Consider the following 23,064-nt stretch of genomic DNA (forward strand, 5'->3'; position numbering starts at 1 on the left):
AAGGGGTGAGTGGGAGGTGAAGCGGGTCCAGTTTTATGGTCTTGTTTGTACGTCGGGCTGTAAATACCCCCCTAACAGGGCTTAAAGTGACGGCTTGCAGCACAAAGTGTCACGTCTGCACTGCTTAGTCGGACTGTTATTGCTCTACAAAGAAGTCGTTTCAGGAGTTTTGTTGGGCTTCTGAAAACCGTTAGACTGTTTTCAGTCATTACGTCACACGGCGTAATAGGAATGCTAAATATCTTTTCAAAATTGAAATCTATTCAAGGTTTTAGCTACAGTCATTCTGGTGTTGATGAAACATCTGACATCCAGCACAGTGAAAGGTTGTGTAAGGACATATATGGAGGAGGGAATATAGAGGCAATCAATCCAGTTCTGGCAGACAGAATCTAATTTTCTTATAACAGATATTTTATAAGAAAATAGACACACGTATAATCAGTACACTATAATGACTGCTTGAACGTCTAAAATTTCTTTTGTTTTTTTTGATAAAGCTGTGTGAGTTGAACAAGAGCTACAGTCAGAGACTGAAAACATGGTTGACGTGTTCTGGTAAAATTGGGAAACAATGAACTTTCTGTTATTTATTATCTCTGCTGGTTTATGTGCAAACAACGCATGGTGTTTTCATTTCAAGTTTTCACCATATAGAATGCCCTTATCGTTTCTTAGACGCATTCAACTCTCTTGGTTCTTTTCATGTTTTGTCACGTTACATCCATAAATCTCATTGGGACTTTTTGTGACAGATCAACACCAAGTAAGGCAGAAATGGACTGGCAGATGGAAAATGATGCATGTTTCTAAGTCATTTACTTTCCATTCATTTGAATGAGAGGATCAGACAGACTGAGCCATTTTAACGCATGAAGATGCTGTTATCTGAACCATTCCATTATATGTATCTCTGGCTGTATGTTTAGGGTTATTGTCCTACTGGAAGGTGAACCTCTGTACAAGTCTTAAATCTTGAAACCTCTCAGTTTCTTTTTTATGAATTCCCTTGTATTTAGTTCCAGTCATCTTCTTATCAACCATAATTCCTGTATCTGCTGGTGAAAAGCTTTCCACAGCATTAGACTGCCAGCACTATGTTTCCCTGCAAGGTATAGTGTGTTCAGGGTTATGTTACATTCCCATTGCGCATTGGTTTTGGTATATAGGTCGAATTCTTACAAATTTGTTCTTATCTGACCAGAGTAAGATCTTCCACAAGCCTGGAAGAGGATTCTCCCAACGCCTAGTTTCCACTGAGCAGTACTGTGCATACGGTCTGTATGCTATTTTTTGAAACAGGTAAAGAAATATGGATGGATTTTTCAGAGCACTGTAACTGGTCACAACATCATATGTGCGTTATGGCAAAAATATCTAAAGAAACAAGTCTTATTTGCAATTGTATTAGTAATAATAGGGTCCTAACAAAAGTGATTTAGGAAAAATACACAATATTTTGGGGTTTAAAGGAAAAAGTATTAAGATAAATTGTCATTTTCATAAGAACAGGATTCCGTTCAAACCCTATTTTAGCTAAGAATTAGGCTTGAGTTCTTCATAATAAATCACCCGATACTTTCTCTGTGACTTGAGGAAACTGTAACAAGCAATGATCAGAACATCCAGTCAAGTAAATAACCATTAGCTGGCGTCATGCGGTGGTCAGTGATCCGCTCTGGCCAAAATTGGTCAAGATGTTGGAGGGGGATGACGAGCTCAGGCTGCATCACAAAGTCCTGATTTGGCCGTGTGTTTTTTTCTTTTTTTGCGTGTGCGTTTTTGGGACGTGGTGCCATGATAAGGGAGGGTGAGTCACCAGCGGTTCGGATCAGGATGACTCTCCTAGCAGGCTCGGTGACGAAGGCCCATGGCGACAGGGGTTTGCGGTTAGAAACCCTAATCTGCTCCTCATATGACCTTCTGATGGACAGGAACAGCAGTGTGCACACACACCCATACACCACCCCGACACACAAACATACATCCACACACACACAACCCTTTGACAAAACAGACTCCTCTTTTAACTTTTGCTCCTCTATGGGATTTTAGGAAAATTTGACATTTGCTCTTATTTTCATAAAAACACATCCTCCTTCTTTGCTCCACAAAAACCCCAAATCTCTCTCGTAGATATCGTGTTTGGAAATCTATTACATTCTATACATTGTATTTAGCCAGCACTTAAAGGTGCTACTTTTGGAGACCTTTCCAGGAAAGCTATTTTTGTTACATCAGGAACTTCAATGGTGTAATGTTAGCACCTTTTTAGGGTTCCTCAATAATGATTTTGCTCCTAATTGTGCTGCACTGGTCAAAGCTTTCACTTAAAGCAAACGCCTTCTCTCTCTCGACTGCCTGTGAACCGGGCGTCCTTCACTGGCTCAATAGGAGTTTTCAGTTTTGTGTTTGTTTATTAAATTGGACATGTGGGACGAGGTTGTGCAAGACGTACACTCGGCATGACTCAGACTCGTTCTGCATGAAAGTTGGCAAGCAATGTACAAATATTATTAAAGCCAATTTGGCCGCAAGTGCTGGTAGTAGAGGCATTGTATAGAGAAGCCTGGATTGATTAGTGTCTGATCGGCGGTCCAATAGAATTAAGTATTTTTGTGTTCCTGTTCAGTAAGTGCTACAACTTACTGTAGCAAGTGCATGAAAGCTCGTGCTTTGATGCACTTGTTTCAACGAAATACAAGTGCATCATTTTCTATTGAATTTTAAACTAATACCTCTATCAGATGACATGCAGAATGTTTTCTTTATCTTTTGCTGTGCTGTGAGGGCGTCAGGTCAGGCCTCAGAGGAAACATGAAATCAGTATCAGCTAGGAAGAGCCTGATGGATGACCCCAGAGCAATCACATTAGTTTGGATACCCAGCAAGAGGTGGCGAATTCACCGTTGGCTACACTTACTTGATAAATCAGTTTATAAGATATATTTGTTTATACCTTCTTTAATCTGATACTCCTAAATAAAATTAAGGGCAGATGTGACTAAGTATAAATGCAAGTGTTCTGTGAAGACATGGATGTTTATTAGAGGACATAAGAGAACAAAAAGCATCTTGAGCAACAAGACATTCAGCAGACAGGTCAGAGAGAAAGTTTTGGAGCATCTTAAACCAAAGTTAGGGAAGCAAGACTTTACTTTAGCTGGGGACAGCAAAGCTGGTTGGAGATGATGGGAAGGTGGATCAAGATAAATACGGGACAACCAGGGTATAAAAGGGGATGTAAAAGACTTCTCCTTCACCAGGACAATGACCCTAAAAGTACAACTGGATCTATAGTGTAGAGATTTAGATCAAACCATGTTTAGGTCTTGGCTTAGTCGTAGTCCAGTCCTAAACCAACTGATAAACTGGCAGTCAATGAAAATTGTTATTCATAGATTCTCTTCATCTAAGATCTAGTTTTCCTGAAGTCGCGCTTCGGTTAAGCCGCAATCCTGCCACTAGTTTACACGTCTCCAGTGATCGAAGTCTCTCACATGGACACTTTTTAAACCAGGTCTCACAGTGAAACTTTTCTGTTTGAAGTACTCTGTAGGTGTGAAAGCTCACATAAAAATAACCTTTATTTAATCAGATAAAAACCTCATTGAGATCTATAATGTCTTTTTCAAGAGGGCCTTGGCAAGAGAGCAGCACCGTTTACAAGTACAGCCGTAGGGTTTATTCTACTCGTGACCTGGCAGATAACAAAAACAGTCGCAGATAGAACTGTGCTATGTTGGGCTTGGGTTACTTAACCTGTTCAACTTAACACAATTCCTGATAAGGAATATATGTTGCATGAGCGTTTGTTTGTACGGGTTACTGTTTGCAGTGAGGTGGAAGCTAAGGACATGATAAGGCTCATGCGAATTCAACGTCATTCTAAAATCACAGCGCCCTCTAGCGGCTCGTATGACAACTGCAGCTGACTCAGGGCATCTAAACATGGAACCATTCCCCAGTCGACATCCATAAGTATAGGCAGGTTCCATGGAGCTGTTTTTCTTTGAAGAATGGGCAGAGATGTCAATCTCTACTAGTGCAAAGCTTGTAGAGACACACCCCAAAAGCATTACAAGATTTTGACTGTAGGTCCAACAGATTCTTTCACTTTTCAAAATGACTTACTGGATGTTTACGGTATGTAGCTAAGATGCTGCTGTGTGAGTGAATATCTCTGCATGTAAAAGAAAAAAAAAACTAGCATGTGAGGAATGTGAGATCTTGACTTTCTGGCTTTTGCTAACCAAAAGTGGAGCGTGGGAAAAATCCAGCGCCTAGCTCGGTTTTATCCCGTACTGGTTGATCTCTGTTTGTGTTCACCCTCTTCTCATCCAACACTTTGGATATGCCTGCACAGTTCTGGTTGCGTTAAATATTTACTGCACAGAGAGCCAGCCATTACCACTTTCTGCTGCAGTGTTGTGGATAAAGGAAAACAACATGATGGTCCCCAGGTATGGGGTTCTGCTAAATTTGTAGATGAATTTTTGTCCTAAATTACTTTGTCCTGGGGAGTAAAAAAGCTGATTGGGGATTTCCACATGCAGTTTGGTGCCTGTTATCTCTAATCCATTTTAATCCATTAAATTCTGATTGCTGCTGCTTTATAAACCTCCACTTGTACCCCATTAAAAAGCCAGAGCCAGAAATAAGCTCCTAACCATCTTTCGCTTTTGCTTTTAGCAGTGAGGGATCATTGTATTGAGTACAGCCTTGAGTAAAAAAAAAAAAGAAAGGGAAAAATAAAGAGAGTCACCTTGCCATCAGTGCAGCCACATTATGGTGTACTAGTCTGACTGTTGGCATGGAGATGTCTGATTTAACATTTGCATTGGAGCCCTAGAAACACCTTCAGAGCTCAAATAACACATGAAAAGCTGTAGGACAGAAAAAGAAACTCATAAAAGGCCAATGGAGCGGTCTTAATATAATAGGCTTATGTTTTTCAGGAATTCAATTCAAAAAGTGAAATTTATCCTTTACATTTTAAGAGTTTATTTCTGTTAATCTAGATGCAATCTAAAGGAATTTTAACAGTAATGTTATGTTATTTTATAAAATTGTAATTTTATTTTGATTTGGTTTTGTACTTAAGTGAATTTTAGGAAGCTTTATGTTGTATCTACCCTTTATTTAATTTGCTCTGTCTACTGTGCACTGGTGTGCCTCTTGGCCAGGTCTCCACTGAAAAAGAAACTTTATCTCAAGGGACTTCCTGGCAAATAAATAAACAGGTATGAGTGGACAGTTTTCCAGGAGTCACTGACACACCCCACGAAAAGGCAAAGCCATAATAAGTCAGCGCAGAAGAAGCCAGCTGTTCCCAAAGTGCTGAATCCATTGGCTACAGTGGGAGCAGTGGGAGACAAAAAGATTCACAAGCAAAGGGACATCCAAAGTTTAGAGGATTGTAGATTGAAAGAGTTTGTTGCATCCCTTATGTTAAGCAACGTCTGACGCACAGGAAACTTGTCGACTGGGCCAAGGAGAAAAAAGAGTTGCTTAGTGATCCAAAGTCCTCATTACATTTGGAAATCAAGGAAGAGAGGAGAGGCACAGAATCCAAGTTGCATGAGGTCAGTGCAGCTGTCTACCAGGAAATTTCAGAGCACAAAATGAATAGAAATAAATTAGCTGAGTTATTGAGCCCCAATCGCTAGATTTGATCCAATTTCTGAATTGTTGTGTTGATTTATTTATTTTTTTTCAGCCGATTCCCTGTTGGATACAGCTGGTGTGTACGTTGGTTGCCTTTGGGTCTGGAGTGGTAGGAGGTGGCAGAAATAAAGTGTTGACTGGTCCGAATTCAGGTCAGCTGTCTTTGTGCATTACGTTGTATTTTTTTTTGTGTGTGTGAGTTATTTTCTCTGGTTTGCCAACAGGAGGGTTTGTGTGTATCTAATGTCTGGCTGCCGCGACTGACTCCATGTACATTAGCAGAGCACAGCCGAAGGCGTGACGTCAATCTAAATGTGTTTTTGGAATTAGTGGCGATGCGGGGACCAGCTAGTAACGAGCTCCCGGTGAAGCAGGATGCAGACGTGTGTGTAGGTGTTGGTTTTTCACACAGGTGTGCGTGTGGGGGCGTGTGTGTGTGTGGGGATGCATTCAATGTGTGTATGTGATTGTTCTGAAGCTGATTTCAAGGCTCTTAGCCCCGCTTTAATCATCAAACTCTCACACGGACCACGATGTTGCATATCTACGGCGTGTTTTTCTGCCCCTCTGCATGGGAATCAGTAGGGATGCTTTTATCCACGCGTGTGAACAAAACTGTGCCTGCCAGCCTTATAAGGTCAGGCAGTTTTAACCAGGAAGCATAAGGAAAGACGTGAGTCACAATTTTCCCTCGTATGCACAGAAACACAAAAACATCCGCTGCTCTGCCCTCAACGGGTTCCCTAAGGAACTATATAGTGTTTATGCTCATGAGTGTGTGTGTGTGACCATGTGTCCTGTAGTCTTAAGGGGGAGTTTTGTCACTAATGAGGTGCTGAGGTGTCCACATAGTTGTTTTTCCCCAGAGATCTGGAAAGTGTTGGGTGAACAGCTGGTGCAGCACTGGAGGGGTCAGACTGCAGAGGAGGAGGAAGAGCAGGAGGAGGAGGACTGGTCCCCTTGATGCCTGTATATGTTTTCTGCAAGACGATAATCTGCCTGGGTCTCTGGATGCTGTTTTTAGGGGTTCAGTTATTTAATTTTTCATAACTCTGAATGTTCTCGTGCAAATAGACCATAGTCAAGTTGTGTATTTTGGGGTGAATTCAGATTATTAAAATATTTGGTATGCTTTTTAAACTAAACAGAGTACCAGTGGTAAATTTTTTGTACAATTGGACATTTTTCTTTTATTTTTTTGTGGAAATCCCTTTAAAATGTCGTGTTTTGTCAGTGTTTTTTCCATGTAATGTAGCTTAGATATCTAAATTAGCATAAAAAGTAAATTGTTTTATTTTATTCAATACTTTTGCCTAAATCTGGGTATCAAAATGAGTGAAAGACTAACCATATGCAAATATTTCCAGATAAATATTTGCTGTGAACACAGTGAACTTTTGTACTTATCCTTTAGTTTGCAAAACAAAATAAAATAAATGGACTGAGAACTCCAAGAAATTTCAGTCTAGAAAACTCTGAATTTATGGCATGGCAATGTGTCTGAACCACGTATTATTTCAGCAGCTATAAAATAACTGTTGCTTTTCTGTTAAAGAATACATTTGATCATGCAGTACATTTTTAATTTAAGTACTTTGTGTGAATATAGAGATACATCTTTTACTCAAGTCTATAATATATCTTGATACTCTGACCCATGTTTATGGTAAAGCATCCACAGTTAGGTCATGGACAATACCACTAAACGGATTAATCTAATTCTTCCATGAAAATACAATGAAACAGACAAGACACGAAACAACTGGTTATGTTTACGATGGAATGAAAATGGTCCATTCCCAGATCTACCTGCATAATGTGACTTATAAAACCTATAATTTCATGCCATTTCATTTTATAACAAACTCCATCAGAGCTGCAGATGTAGCTACAGCTGTGTGTGTGTGTGTGTGTATATATATTTGTGCTTAATGTCTCTGTGTCTCCAGAGTGCAGTGATTTGTGCCGTCAGCCTGGGTTTCTTCCAGACAATATTTCTGGCAGACATAACAAGAAAACTCCCTCAAGTGGCTGCCAGATTCACACGTCTCCAGCCTCAATCCTGCACAGAATTGCCTATGCGCTCAGCAAGCTTCCACAGATCTGACCTGTTTGGATCTCCTTGAGTCCGGTAAAAACCCAAACTAGCCCTAAGAGAGAAAAGGAAAGGCGTAATGGGGCACTAGGGTCAGATTTTGGGTCCTTGTGTCAGCTAGGCCTCTATTAGACTTGTGTTTTGGCTTGTCCACAGACATCTGGTTTGCATAGTAACTCATCTTTAGTGGAACCTGGCAATGGCGTTTTAATAAGTGGGGGAGTTTTTTTTTTTTTAAACTCCCCTACTTAAATAAAACAAATGGCCTTGACATTTAAAATTTGCAGTTTGCTTATTTTCTGTTATTGTGAAGCATGATAAAGAGCATGGATGGCCTCATTCTTACCCAGTCCATCTCTCTGCCTTCTAGTTCAACTTGTCTTTCTACAGCTGACGGAGAATAAGGAGAACTGAAACCTGACCTATTCTTGACAAGGATACATCACTGCTGCCAGGACGCATCTCTGTCTGCCCCTTTTTTTCTTGGTGCCAGGAAATGTCAGTTGGGTGTTTGATTGATGGAAAGCTGATGGAAGGACCAAGATAAGAAGTGCACTTGCCTCTGTATTTAGAATTCGTAGTAGTCTGAGTAAATGATTCATGGTGAGATTACAGAAAGAAGCAGAGAACTGGGTCAGAATTGCATTTGTAAAGATCAAAGGGTGTGAGGAAGATAATGGAGATGGAAAATGAGGTTGGAATTTTTATTACTGAAATGTGTATCTTTACTAATGATGTTTGCAATTGAAGATATTTCCGTTTTACCTGCCCAACTTTTGTGATCCAGTGTGAATTATAGCCTCAGTTTCCTGTTGCTAGCTGACCTAATGTGGTCTGCTGCTCCTGTCATAGTTCACCTGCCTCCAGGTTCAACCTGTTCAGAGATTCTGTGGTTATTAGAGCGAATGCTGCCTTTCTGTCATCTCAAACCACCTTCCCCATTCTCCTCTGACAACAACAAGGCATTTGTGTCTGCACAACTGGTTCTCTGAATATTTTCTCCTTTTTTGGGCCATTCTCTGTAAACCATCCAGGCAGTCCAACTCCTCGGCGACTGCAATGCTGCACAAGTAGATATCACAAATGACAATTTCAAGAGAACTCAGTTTTAGGTTATGATCAACTCCAAAATCAAGACCCTGAAGCTCATATGAAATTTAAAGCTGGTTTTATGTTTAATGACCAGATGAAGCAAATTTTGCAAAGTTGACATGTGGTATGTTTAGAGGAGTCATGGGTAACACTTTCAGCTTTTTGTTTATCAACCTTAAACCATGCTATTGGGTGTATTTGCTCTCATCGGTGCCTTACACAAAGTTAATAAAATAGCAAATAAAAAAACCCCAACAAATTCTTAACATCTTCATCTTCAATACCCCCAAATATACATCACAACAGATTTTTGAATGGATAAAAGAGGCTATTATTATTATTATTATTAATAATTTATTAATTAATTTAATTAATTTATTTATTTTTTGAGTAAACCAACTAATTTCAACTAGATCTACCAATTTTTGCAAATATCCTGCCAAAAATAATGGCAAGCCATTGTTGATGATTACAAAAACATATAATCAGGATGCAACTCACTTAGAGACATTTAATCAGTGGCATATTTTTGATCCCGTATGAATAATTTCAACCCCTTTAGTACTTACATTGCATTTTTTTCTCTTTTATCTCTTTTATAGTTCTAGTTCTTAGTATCTATATGGCTTTGCAGACAAGAGTGTGTGTGTTCGTGTGTACCTGCATGTAAAGAGTGTGCTTGCACAGGCCTGTTCCAGCTCCCTGAGGGTATGTCTGTGGTTTCTGTTATGGTCGTGTTCACATAGACCTATTTCTTCTCTACGGCCTTTCCACTCTTTGCTATAATAGACACTAATTCACGTCCATGTGCACTGCAAATAGCATTCACAATTTAGTGAAGGATTTCAGATATACCCCTTCTTTTTGTTCATGTTTGCTGTTGTACACACACAAAGAGACACTTGTGTGGCACTATTAGAGGGTGTGACTGAAATGGCTTTTGGTGATTTAATACTTCCTTCCTCCACACATGCAGAACGACTTTAAAGCTCGATGAAGGAAAAGGAAATGAGGAAGTAAGATGCAATAACAAGAATTATTCTCTAAATAGCATTAGAAATGGATCGATTTAGCAAAAGGTTTAGCAAAATGTTAGAAATTTTTAAAAGATCAAACTCATGAATTATGTCATTGCTTTAATTGAAAATAGTCGACTAGCAAGCTTGTAGCTTTCCAACCGTAGTTTTATTAGGGATTAACAGTGGTGTTTCTTCATTTTCTACCGTATTACAAATCACATTTTTTTCATCCAGCTGATCAGAGGACAAAAGTGGGGAAACTCTGTTACTCTGTGCTCCATGTAACTGAAGGAAAATCTTGGTCACTACGACACTTTTCTGGCGTTCCATTGAAAAGGTTTTAAACTGCAGGAATAGTTTGAAAGAAATTTTTTCCAATTTATAAAACAATAACATTTTAAAATCTTAGTGCACCTTGATACCAGCCAATGGCTAAATACTATAAACACTCACAGGTCACTTTAGGTACACCATCAGGGTTGGATCCCCCTTTTCCCTCCAAACTGCCCTAGTTCTTTGAGTGTCACTAATAAAGTGGACAGTAAATGTAATTTAGTTTCACTTAGAAAACAGACTTCTTTAACATGATTTGCACATTTAGCATTAAAACTAGGCACCTACTGTTTCTGAACTTGAAGCAAGTTTGTTACCATGGTTATGAGAAGGGTTGTCCAATGTGGATTTAGCATGAGCAATGTTTTTTAGTCAGATACTAACTCTGTGATGTTGACATTCAGTTGAAAGCTGATACCACCATTTATTTTCAGCTAATGTGACTAAATCTACTAAAGACACATTGTATGCGTGCTGATTTGAGCTTTTTTAATGTAATACACGTCAGTGAGGCATTCATCGACACCCATAGGTGGGCGTAAGCACAGACAGACATGTACCCATAGAGGTCTTTGTGGGTTATAAACACCAGTGTGGTTTGTTTACATGCTCAGAATCAGTTTGGGAAGCTGTCATTTACCAAGACATACACACAGATATTTAGAGTGTGCACAGCGAGGCGGAAGGAGTGTGAGAGGAGCTGTTTGCACGGACCAGTCTGTGTGATTACCACCCTACAACAGTCTATTTCTGACCATCCACATTTTAGGTGCAGCTTGCCAGGAAGTGCAGTTTCCTGCTGAAGAGTCTGATTCAACAACCTCAAGCTGTTGCACTTGTGGGTGTGTGTGTGTGTGTGTGGACAGACAGGAAAAGGCATGAAAGGGAGATGAGGGATCTTGTCTTCTACACAAACCCCGTTGCTATTTTTTAGGTGCAGGCGATCTTCTGCAGACTATAGTATTTCTTTTTAACTACAAGTCGTTTTTTTTTAACATTTTGTCTTGGTAACCATGTCCTTAATGTCTTGATTGTTCCAAAACAGATGCTCTTTAGCTTCCAATAACCGTGGCCATACTTATATTATGTTTAGTAATTCTCAAAGTCCTTCTTCCCAAATCTTTGCCAACAAACTTGTAAATGCCAAGTATTATTGCTAATGTGTAAATAATGCAGTATTCCTGTGAGATACTTGTTCTGCTCCTGGACAGGAAGGAGTGAACAACTCAGCAGAAGCAAAGAAACACAGAATAATGTGGGGGGAAGTTTTGCTTAGAGAGTGATACCTGCATAGAAGTAAAAGCAGACAGAAGACAGAGCGGATAAATCACCAAAACAGCAGAGTGGACTTAGTCACAGTGCATCATGGGAGGTCTCCCAGCATGTCTGGCCTGTAGTGGTTCACTTTTATTAGTGTGAAGTTTTAATCCTTTTGTCAGACAAAAATAAAGCATGACTGCTTTACCCCAAGTTGGAGTAGTTATCTCAAGAGAGAAACCTGACTATTGAAAACTGAGCGACCAATTCTTTATTTTACTTAAATATTTACTTCGACTCTGATTTAAAATTACCATATGATCATTTAACTGTGCTATAAGGTTTGAAGGAAGTCACGGAGCTTGCAGATTTACAGTGCAGAGTGCTTCATGTCAAGCTCAGTTAGTTTGTTTTTTTGGCATGATGCAGGTATTTACATAATGTTTCACTTCTTTTGACTGGTGCCGTCATGTCAGTTTTTCCACAATGGGTATGCCTAAATTTGGAAATATGTCTTGCTATGTTACATTTGGTGGAGAACAGCTGTTGGGGGAAAAAAAGTATATATATATTATATACTTATATTAGTATATATACTATATAAAGTATATATTTGTACATTATTAACTTTGTCATATTTTGTGATGTTATAACAAAAAAGCCTTTGTTTATTTTGATTGCATTTTGTACAATAAACAAATGCAAAGTAGTGTATAATTGTAGAATAAACAAAAAGAAAGATCTACAAATTAAAATCAGTCACCTTGACTCTGACACCCTAGCATATAACCTCCACCTTAACTTAATCTCAGAGTAAATACATCTGTTCCAAGAAGGCCTCAGAGATTTGCCAAAGAACCTTTAAAAAACACATTAGAAAAGCTTATGATATGCAATAATTATGGTGAATTATGTGAAAATGATACAATATGCAGTAAATAACTAGGTAAACATTTAAATGTTTTTAATAGTGTTTATGATGCACACATTGAAGGGTTTGCTGTGTATAAAAATGTTGTGCACAAAGGGATTCTGGCTCGCAAACAAGCAAACAAAGTGCTATAAATAATATAATGTAAATTCATCTGACTTGCTCAAAATGCAAATTCACTGACCAGTAATCCTGCCTTGTCTCTATGGCTCTGACAATTTATGCACAGATTTAAAACTGTTCTATTGTGATGCTTCATCTGTCCTGAATCTTGCACCTGGCCAGCGACATTATCAAATCAGACATAAAAATATACATTGTGAGTAATATATCATATTTGATGATGGTTTGTGTTGATGATACACAGAGACACTCAAATATGCTTACTTTGAACCTTTTGGTATCTCTCTGAATGACATTTTTTTCCTCCTGCTTTCACTTTCCTTCTTTCTCATCTTCTCTCCCTGCTATCCTTTGCTGTCTCACAGGTGGTGTCCTGCAGTCAGACGTTCGAACACATGGCTGACAGCATGAGGCCTTGAAAGAGCGTACAAGAGTGAGGGATCTTAAGGCGCCCCGTCGTAGAGAGAAGACGGAGTCTCTGGCCAGTCCCCTGCTATTTTTCAGCTGTGTTGGAGTCAGCAAGTGTTCTTCAGTCTTGCAAGGAAAATGGGATCTCTCTCTCTCTCTCTCTACATGCCATTTCCCTGTACATGGGTATGGGCCAGAGCAGCGTAAAGCCTTCCTGGCCTTGAATGAGACCCCTGGGGCTGTTCTGTGGAGGTATTTGTGATAGCCCTGCTGGATGTTCTCTTGTCACCCTCCTTATTAGTGGCTAATGAGCTGCTGCTGGAGACCAAAAGGAGAATGTGCCTGTTGAGAGAGGCGGGACCTTACAGCTGTTATTAAGAGACCGAAGGATCTCAGACAAGGACGTCTTTGCCCTTCCCAAAAAAAAAACAGCAGCCGCCTTTGAAACCAGCAGCTTTGAAATCATGAACATATTTTAACTCTGAAAGTTTTGATATGTCTTCCTTTTCTGGTATTAATTATTCATATTCTGTGTTAGTATTATATGTCTGTTGACAATGACACGAATCAGATCAAAGACGCAATATTTCGACATGATGATTCAGCCATTGAACATGTATGTGTTACTTTTTAAAAGTGAAAATTATTAACAAGAGGATCTCTTATGAAACTTTGTTACACATCTCTTGTTTGTTGTAAATTTTATTACCTTTGACCATCTTATGTCTTGAAAAAAAATTGGTCACCATGGCAGCAGCCTATCGTGTCGTTGTAAGCAGTGTGAGCTGCTACAACAGTGTGGTGGTGGACCGACGTGCTCACTCCCAAGCTGTGCACTACTGTGCAGGGCCATGCGGGGCGCTGTCCCAAGGTTTAGACTGTACCATTGCACACCGTGGCACGTGCTCTGAGTTTCTTGTTGCCCCTGATGCCACATTCAATGACTTCAACAGCTCGCCCATACAACCCCGTAACATGATCTCTCCCCACCTTCCTAACCATAATAAACTTTGTATTTCCATGGATACTATTCATAACGGTGGTCTGGAGAGGGCGGGCAGCAGTGGCAATTTGTCTTTAGGGGAAGACAGCCCCACATGGCGGGGTAAAAAGACCTCGAGTGGCACAGGATCTACTGGCAACCTGAGCTGCTCTGGCAGCTTGAAGGACATTACTGAAGAGGCCATTAACCTGGCCAGCGGCAAGCTCAAAGAATTTTCTTTTGACAAGCTCCGCCTGTCCTCCTCTAGTCATGTTACTCTCCGCAAAGGACGTAAAGTACGCCCTGACTCTTTTAGTCGTCGCTCAACTGACCTGGAGATCATCTATGGCCACTTCAGCTCCAGTCTTACAACAAGCACAACAACTAATAGTATGACAAATGGCATAATTACTTCTAATGATGAAAATGTGCCACCATTTATGCTAGGGAAAGGAAATGGGGCAGAAGAAACAAAGTTAAAGGGGAGCTCTGGTTCTCTGTCAGCCACCACGAAAGTGGGGAATGGCTCAACAAGCAGCCTTTCAAGTATTGGATCACTGGACCAGAGTCTAAATACTGTGGCATCACTGTACCGCACCACCCTTGGAGAGGAGAACCTAATTGCCCGACTGCTAGAGAAGACAAGGGCAGAAGCTGGCAGTGGGGGGGCAGGTGGTGAGGACATCCGTGCCTGCCTTGACATCCTGCTTAAATGTTCTGAAGACCTAAAGAAATGCACTGACATCATCAAACAATGCATCAGGCGCAAGGCAGGTGGAGGGCCAGAGGATGGAGGAACAAATCCTGACAGTGTTTATCGGGCTGTGATGACCCGACTCAGCTCCTATCTCAAGAGACTTCCTTTAGAGTTGGAAGGGGTTGGAAGTTTGGGAGGCACAGGGCAGGGTGGTCAAGGCACACCTGGAAGCGGGCACAGTGACCTCGCTGAATTGATCAACACAATTCACTCTATCCAACAGGCACCCTTTTCTCCAATCTTTGGCAATGAACAACCTCCCCGCTATGAAGACGTTGTGCAGTCACCTCCCATCTCCAAGAAATTTTTACACTCAACATCTTCTGCTCCTTCATCAGCCTCTCCTTCGTCCACATTATTAAAATCAGATTCCATCCATACCAAATCAGTCCAGAGTTCAGTTTTGCCAAAGGGTACCTCACTTACCAATGGACTACAGTCCACACATGCTTCTTTGACCACCCGACACACTCTGTCTCCTCCACCTGTGACATGTTCGCCTTCTAGTTCTTCTCCAACACACTCACCCTCCCCTCTTCGAAACTCTCCTACATCATCATTCACACACACTCCCCCGACATCACCCATGGAAGCGCTATACATCGAGGAAGAGGAGGCAGAAATCGGAAAGACTGCAGATCATATCTCACAGCTGACACACATGCCAACCAGAGGGATTAACAATACCCAGAACAAAAATGGAACTATCATGGGGCAACAACTGCACTTATCCCAATCTAACACAGCTAATAACTCTTCACATCATTTGCCAGGAAGCTCCAGCTACATTCCCACTTGGCCTTCCTCCACCTCTTTAACAGTCTCAACACCCAAAGCTACTTCACACAGAAATGATGACATTGATAAGCTACTGATGGACTTGGAGAATCTCTCTCAGAGTATGAGCCATCCTAGAACCACAGAGCCTCCACTTCCTGCTAAGACCAGGAAGAGAGGAGTAGCACAAGCGATTATCTCCAATGAGCCTCTTACTCAAGCCAGAATGGCTCAATACCAGGTTCAAAAACCAGCCAGCCACCTGGGCATGAATGGCGTTAACTCCAGGGTGACCCAGAGCCCCACTCCTCCTCAGGGAGAGAACAGTGAACCTGGCGCAGGAGATGAAGAGGATGGGGCACTGTTGTTGAGAATTCTTGAGAGCATTGAAAGTTTTGCCCAGGAACTTGTTGACTCTGGGGCAGGGAGTTCAGGTAGTGCCGAGAGAAAAGTTGGAAAGGAGAAGGAGGTGATGAGGCTCCTGCAGGATACACTTGTCACTGCTGGTAGGGCCGAAACACCAGACAACACAACCCCACCGGTAGTCCCCACTGCTCCCTCCACGCACACAGCTATAGTCCAACCTGTGGCTTCAAACCACACTCAGGAAAATGCACCCAAAGTTTTATCTGCATTAGCTTTTACAAGTGCAGCATCTGAAGCGGAGTGCAATGCTGCAGTTGAATCTGAACCTAGAACTACATCAGATCCTGATCCAGAAAATTTGTCTAAGTCAGTGCCAGATGAAACTACTGATACTTCTACGGTCGAGGTTCATTCAGAATCGCCTCCTGCTTCTGGAGCTTATACAGCTGGAAACCTTCAGGATTGCACCCTTGAAGATGAACCTGCACCTGCAGTCTCTGTAGAAGAACCATCTTCTGTTGCCATATCAGCCACAGAAGATGCCGTCATTGCTGATGGTGAACCCTTGGCTTCGAAAAACACTGGGTCTACCCTTCTCATCCAGCAGACTCCAGAGGTCATCAGGGTAAGTAACCCACAGTCACAAATGCACTGTCAACGAATTAACCAAAGATACTTACATTCACTGCTTTATGAAGATGTATAGTCAAGCAACTATATTACAACCCTTTGAAGCCCAATAAATCTTATAGATTTATTTAAAATATGCCCATTATATCCAACATTCTCAAGATGTTTTATTTATCACTCATATGGTGGTGCACATTGTCAGGAAGACAACATCACTGCAGGTCTTTGCAATTAGTTAAACACTGATAATGCTGATCTTTAGCTGGGTGCCACTTTGAAGGCTTTGAAGGACATCTGGGGCAGGGAAGGACTTCCTGTGAACTCAAGTATGTTATCTTTGGCTGGATGAACAAAATTCTACCTAAGATCAGTAGCACACTACTAGCGGATGTTTAGTGTACTACGGAGCAGAAAGCTGACGTCGATGTTTCTCCCTACATCCAATGGGTAGCGCAGGTTGCTACAATAGATAGTAGCCACACAGGCACTCCCACCAGAAGGAAACAAACGCACCCAGTACAACACCTTCATTCTATTGGCTGGGAGGTTGTCAGTCGACTGTGCCAAAAGGTAGTTCTATGTTTCGTAAGCGAGCAGAGAGTCGAACAGAGACCAAGTCTGAGCGCGAGGAGAAGCTTTGAGTACAATTATTACAAGTTTTGAGAAGAAAGATGTGAAGTCCTGCTTTCAAAATAAAAATGTAAGCAAAAGTACTAAAAGTTTTGAGAACAAAAGATATGAAATCCTGCTTTTCAGACTGAAAATATGTGCTCTTGGATTATGGCAGAAAAATTCCCCCATAAACAACTGACTTATAAAATGTTAGGGATGTAGCTTCTCTGAGTGACGGGGCTGAATGAAGAGTGTAATTAAGTGTGATGAGTGTGATGATTCGGTTTCAGAGTCTGTGCTTGAATAATAAAGGCTGAAGCTCCGAATCGTGGAACAGAACAGCTCATTGTTTTAGGAGACGCTCTTTCTCTGTTGACTTTTCCTGTATGTGTTTTGTTCTATCTGTGTGTGTGTGTGTGTGTGTGTGTGTGTGTGGGGGGGTGTGCGTGTGGGTGTGTGTGTGTGTGGAGGCTGTGTGTGTGCTTTGCTTTCCTCGCTGGGGAATATTTAAAAGTAATTTAGGCCTGTGAAGGAGAGTACTGGAGCATGTTATTTGCATGTGTGTGTGTGCATGTGCACCACAGTGGGTACCAACATTGCAGTGTATAATCTCAGAAAGAAGGGTTGCCTCCACCTGTCTGTGATGTGGATATTTAACAGCACATTATGGATTTAAAGAATTATGTGCGACAGACATGATCACATTCCCACACTCCTTCAAATCATTTCTATTGTCACTTTTCTTTCTTCTTTTAATTTTTTAATCCTCTCCCATTAGTCCTCCTAAAAAGGCTCCCACTGATGTTTGTATGTGTTTATATGCCGAGCTCTGTAACCCTATGCCCTGCTGATATGTAGGGCACCTACATATGAGGTTACCATGGTACCGGGCCTTGTTGGAGCAGAACTGACAAAACACCAAACAAACACATCATTACACAATCTGTTTCGGCCTTCATCGTCAAGTCTTCCCAGTTGATTTTGCTTCCTCTTCACTTTTTGTTTTCTTTCTGCTTCTCTGCCTCCAATGCTTCATGCTTTCTCATATTTCTTTTTAATAGCTTGCAGGTTGCTTTGATCTCCTTAGTGTCCTCCTTTTACCTGCAGTGAGGCAATAAGTCTATGTTCACCGCAAGTTCTCTCGCTGCCCTGTGATTGGTCGCTCTGGTATTTTGGGAGAGTTGAATAACAGTTGTTGCTGTGTGCAGGGCAGAGAAACCTAATGAGACGTGGCGATTGGAGCCCGGCTGGAGTTGGTGGAGGGAGGTTGGGGCTGTTGGCACGTTGAGTGTTAATGGTGTTGTTACCCTACATCCCCTCCCTATCCCACCACCAGCCCCCGGCTGAACTAGGTGCTAGGCAGACCTAAATCTGTCCACCCCTCTGTACTATGGCATCCCGCTAACAGACTTACTGTCGCCACAGTGTAAATGGACCTGCGTGTGGTGTGTGGGACGATGTGTAAGTCAACACAAGTTTATTATGAATTTTTCAGCTGTATAAGGAGGTATGTTTGTGGAAATGCAAGTGCATATGCAAGAAAAAGACTTACAGATGAATAAGTCTCAGTTGACGAAGACTGGTGTCCTACGAAAACATGTCTGTTGGGATGTGTGTGTGTGTGTTGTCTCATCAGTAAGATGATCCATTGCTACTGTATGTCACATCTGAGTTTGAGAATAGCTCCTAGACACCCAACACCAAGACAGGCACTCTGGAAATTATGCTAATATTGCTCAGCCACTCGATCAAGCCACTCGAGTTTCAGATTTGGACTAGAGACTCATTTAAGTCTCAAAAATAAAGACTTCAGACTTGACTTAGACTCTTCATCTGAGTCTTGAGTCTCATAAATAAAATTTTGTATCTCATTTGATGGGAAGTAAAAGCAAATACATAAGCTAGTTGCACTGACAGCTGATGCTCTGGATGCTCATATTTTTTTGTGCCTTATAGGCGATATGGAATTTTGTCGCAGAATTTATTGACGTTAATTGCAACAACAATATTTTAATAAACACACTTGTTCATTTGTGAACTGTGGGTTGTTAATTTTTTTTTACAACAATCTATTCATTGTAGCAGCATTTTTATATTCTTGACAACATGGATGTTTTTGAAGCTGAACACTATGAAATGACTCCAGATCATTTCATAACAAAAGAAGATTACCTTGCATCCAATACAAGCGGTCCCTCACTCATTATGCTGTCATCTATAGAGTTTCTTGAAACATCTTTATTATTTGTACTTGACAACAACACTTTTAGATTTGGTTCAGGTTTGCTGACAATTTTACAAATCATCATACTCTTCAATCTTAGAGTGGGAAGAAGAAAACATCCCAAACTTCATACAGTGCATCGACTTGAACTGTAGCATTCTTCTCCTTATTCTAGCAACACATTTGAAGACATTGATTAGATGTTACCCATGTCATTACAGAGACAACATAAAACTGTTTTGATTTATTCAGAAATTCTGAATTGACAAGTGTTGATCTCTATCTTTTTTCTTTTGTAGACAAATGTACATTTACCTTTGAGTAGTAGTATATTTGATCAATTTAAAATAATAGGTTAAAGAAATTCAAAACAGTATTGGAAAGTTACATTAAATCTTAATAGATTAATAGACAATTGTTTAATGTCTGTGTTTAATATAATACAATATTTGAACTCCTAACGTGTTTTAGGGAATCTTGATACTGTTGATGAAAAAAAGTTTGAGACTTGAACTAGAGTAATCCATCATGTCCTTCCTCCACCTGTTGCTACATATTGACTGTCAGCTGACTGAAAGAAGCCTTCAAAAAACAGCAAAAAAACTCTACACGTTTTATTGTTTAGAAATGTATGTAATTGTAAATAACATGGAAATTAAAGAGTGCAAACATCAGTCTTATACTATTAACATGACAGTTGGCAAGTTGTTAGCAGCATGCCTGCAGGTTCTTCCCGAGCAGACAGCCTGACTAACGAACCAGCTAATATTAGCTTGCTACAGTGTACTTGTCTTACCCTGAAGAGCAAAATGGTGAAATGGAGTGATATTCTGCATTAGTATTAGAACAAGTATTAATTTAATGGTAACTTATTATTTCTTTTTTCATAGGTGCATTTATCAAAACTAAAATAAAACAAATTAATTTGATGGATAACTTTATTACAACTGCAATAGTCGAAATGCGATATAATAGCATCAATTATAATTGTTACGTTCGAGGATATTCTTTTGCTTTTGGTTATCTGAGAATCTCTTAATGGCACATACCTACTGCAGGGCTTTAGTTTTATTTTTTTGCATCCAGTCAGAACATACCCGTTAATCTTCATGACGACAAGGATGCCAGCCGATCTCACTCAAAGGCAAGACCGCATCCAGAGCATAGAGACATGGCTTGAGTAACGCCGCGAGTCGAGGTTCATCATGTCAGCAGCCTCTTTCTCTTCCAAAAATAAGAGGCTGAAGTCTGACATGTTTTTGTTTCTGCTCTCTGAACGGTGACATAATTTACAGACACACTTAGGCCCCTGGCGGCATCGAGAGCTGCCAGTCTGATGGCTTTATTAACTCTCTGGTGGTTCGAGTGGTTATGCCAACTGTTTGGGAAGTGCTTGCTGTTCCAAAATAGCACTAGTTGGCTAACCGTTCTTTCTGAATGTGCGGAAAGTGGTAAACATGTACAAGCGCACTAAACAAGATAATAGAGTATGAAAACATTTAGAATGACCTTCTCTGAAAAATACATTGCATTTAGGTCTAAAACTATAAGGATAAAAGAGAAACGGCTACCCAGGCAATAGTAAGCTTAAATTAAAGGTTTGCCCTTAGCTGTTTGTTTTTATATGGTCAAACAATATTCACTTCGCTGAAAGCACAATTATTGCAAGTTAAATAATTGTTTCACTATAACAGCGCCATCAGAACCAGCAGAGCTCTTACAGGTATCACGAAATTGCTATTTGCAATTATTTAGGCAGACTGCAACTATTTTTCATAACCATTCTAGCCTGCCTGGTCCTTCCATGAACATAAAAATACATTCTTATTTTCATTATTATTTCTTTCAGATTTTCCAACCCCATGAACTTCTTTCTGTTTTGCATTTGCTTAGCAGCAAAGACCTCCCTTCAGTACTTCATCTGAAGGTTGATCCACTCTTTTTACTTTAAAATCATGAGCATAAAAAAAATGACCGTACACAGGTGCTCTGGCTGGATGAGAGTAAACATGCAGCTAAAGCTACATTGGGATTTAACCAGTAGTATATTCATGCGTTAAAATTTTACTGCCCACATTTGTAGTCAGGACAAGAGAACAATTAACCGTTTGGGGAAAAAAAGTATGAAATGTTTTGGTATAGACAGTTAAACAAATAATAAAAGGAGCAACAAGGAGGAAGAAGTAGTAAGAGGATAAAAGAGGCAGAAGAATAAATGTTTGTGACACAAGGAGAAATAAAATATTTTTATTTTAGTTCCTGGCTAAGAAATGGAAAAAAAAATCATGGGTATTAGAAAAGGACGACAGAAAGATGGAGTAACTCAAATTGCAGCACCTGGGGGGAAACGAGTCATGCCGGTGGGCCCTGCATTGTGCAGTTGTTGACTTTGGGTCTGCGGAGGGTGACATCATTCCTTGGCCGCTTCCACAGGAAATAAGGTCAGAGCAGGAACTTTGGCCAAGCGTGGAAAGTTGCTCGTTTTGACCTAGGTGCAAGTACACGGATGAATGCGTGCACTTTTAGTTACACACTCAGTATACTTTCAGCCAGGGAGGCTTGGATTGTTGTAAGTAAGAATGGTTCCGATAGACTCCATGGTCAGCCTGAACAATGGGACATTCACCACAATACACACATCCAAGTGATCACACTCACATAGGGGCTTTCAAAACGCATCCAAACCCATTGTGTGTATTTCATAGTATTTGATGTTACACAAGTAGTGCATATTTGTGAGAAGGAATGAACGTGGTTTTTGAAAGGATTTACAAATAAAAATCTAAAAAGCAAGTCAATACACTGTAGAATTATTGAGTTTATTTTTTGCAAATACAGCTGCAAGTCTTATAGGTTATGTCTACCCCAGCAACAGACATATACAGACTAACATTTTAGCTAAAAAATACACAAAAATTCGTGGTCACCATAATAAAAGAAAATTCAAGGAGCATTGATACTTTTGCAAGGCTCTGCTTAGGAATGGCTTAGTTACCTCCATGTTTTTCTGATTTATTGTTATGTGCACACGCTCATTGAGGCTACCCCGTAATTCACTCACAGTGAATGCTTGGATGTCATCCAACTGTTCCTAGTGTGAGGCGCGCCTCTCAAGTATGAGTGTGTGTGCGGACTCTATGTGCAACCCCAACTTTTTTGTGCATGTAGAGTTTTTCATCTGAAAAGTCAGCAGAGGGAGTCACAACTGCGTAACACCCTCAGCTTCCCCTGGGTTGCTGTGGAAACCACCACAACATGTTTATGAGCAGAAGGTAGGAGGAAGGACTCCCTCATCCCAGAATATAAGTTGTGCAATGCGATTGGCTGACTGGGATTCCCCCCTGCAGAATCACGGCACCATGGGAGATCAGACGCAGGCTGAATGTTTTTTTTGTTTGTTTGGTTTTTTTTTAGATTTAAATCGGCACCACTGTGTTGGGGATGGGTGTGTATGGGCTTGTGTGTGCTCAGGGATCTTTGTTTCCTTGTAAAAGAGCTTGCCAGTGATCCAGAACATCATGGCTCTGTAAAGGCTTGGGTGTTACCCACTCCTCCACCCATCAACTTCCAGCCTGCGTATTTATCCATCTCTCTTTGAACCTAGCTCTGCTCCACCCAAACTAAGCCATGGGTGTTCGTCCTCGCTGATGAGATGCTCTCACCAGAATCCATACCAGGATTTTTGCTTGGAAAACATGTCTTAGCTTGGCAACCTCTAATATAACTTAATGTGAATAAAATATAAGAATACAAAGTTTCAACCTTAATCAACATCTCTTTTGCTTTTAACA

General features: G+C 40.6%; 1 protein-coding gene across 3 annotated transcripts in view; it reads left to right on the forward strand.

The window, feature by feature from the left end:
• Nucleotides 1–23,064, forward strand: part of ppp2r3a (protein phosphatase 2, regulatory subunit B'', alpha) — a 67,762-nt gene that overhangs the window by 25,071 nt on the left and 19,627 nt on the right. The window contains exons 2-3 of one of the 3 annotated variants that reach the window (XM_032546573.1): nucleotides 5,720–5,819; nucleotides 12,883–16,432. The exons of 1 other annotated variant lie outside the window; for it this stretch is intronic. In XM_032546573.1, coding sequence (XP_032402464.1) covers nucleotides 13,673–16,432 — 2,760 coding nt within the window. In that variant the 5' untranslated portion in view covers nucleotides 5,720–5,819; nucleotides 12,883–13,672. The remainder of the gene's footprint in view (nucleotides 1–5,719; nucleotides 5,820–12,882; nucleotides 16,433–23,064) is intronic. One more of the 3 variants, XM_032546572.1, reaches the window with a different exon arrangement.

The sequence above is a fragment of the Xiphophorus hellerii genome, chromosome 19 (genome assembly GCF_003331165.1).
Source record: "Xiphophorus hellerii strain 12219 chromosome 19, Xiphophorus_hellerii-4.1, whole genome shotgun sequence".
NCBI classification, from domain to species: domain Eukaryota; kingdom Metazoa; phylum Chordata; class Actinopteri; order Cyprinodontiformes; family Poeciliidae; genus Xiphophorus; species Xiphophorus hellerii.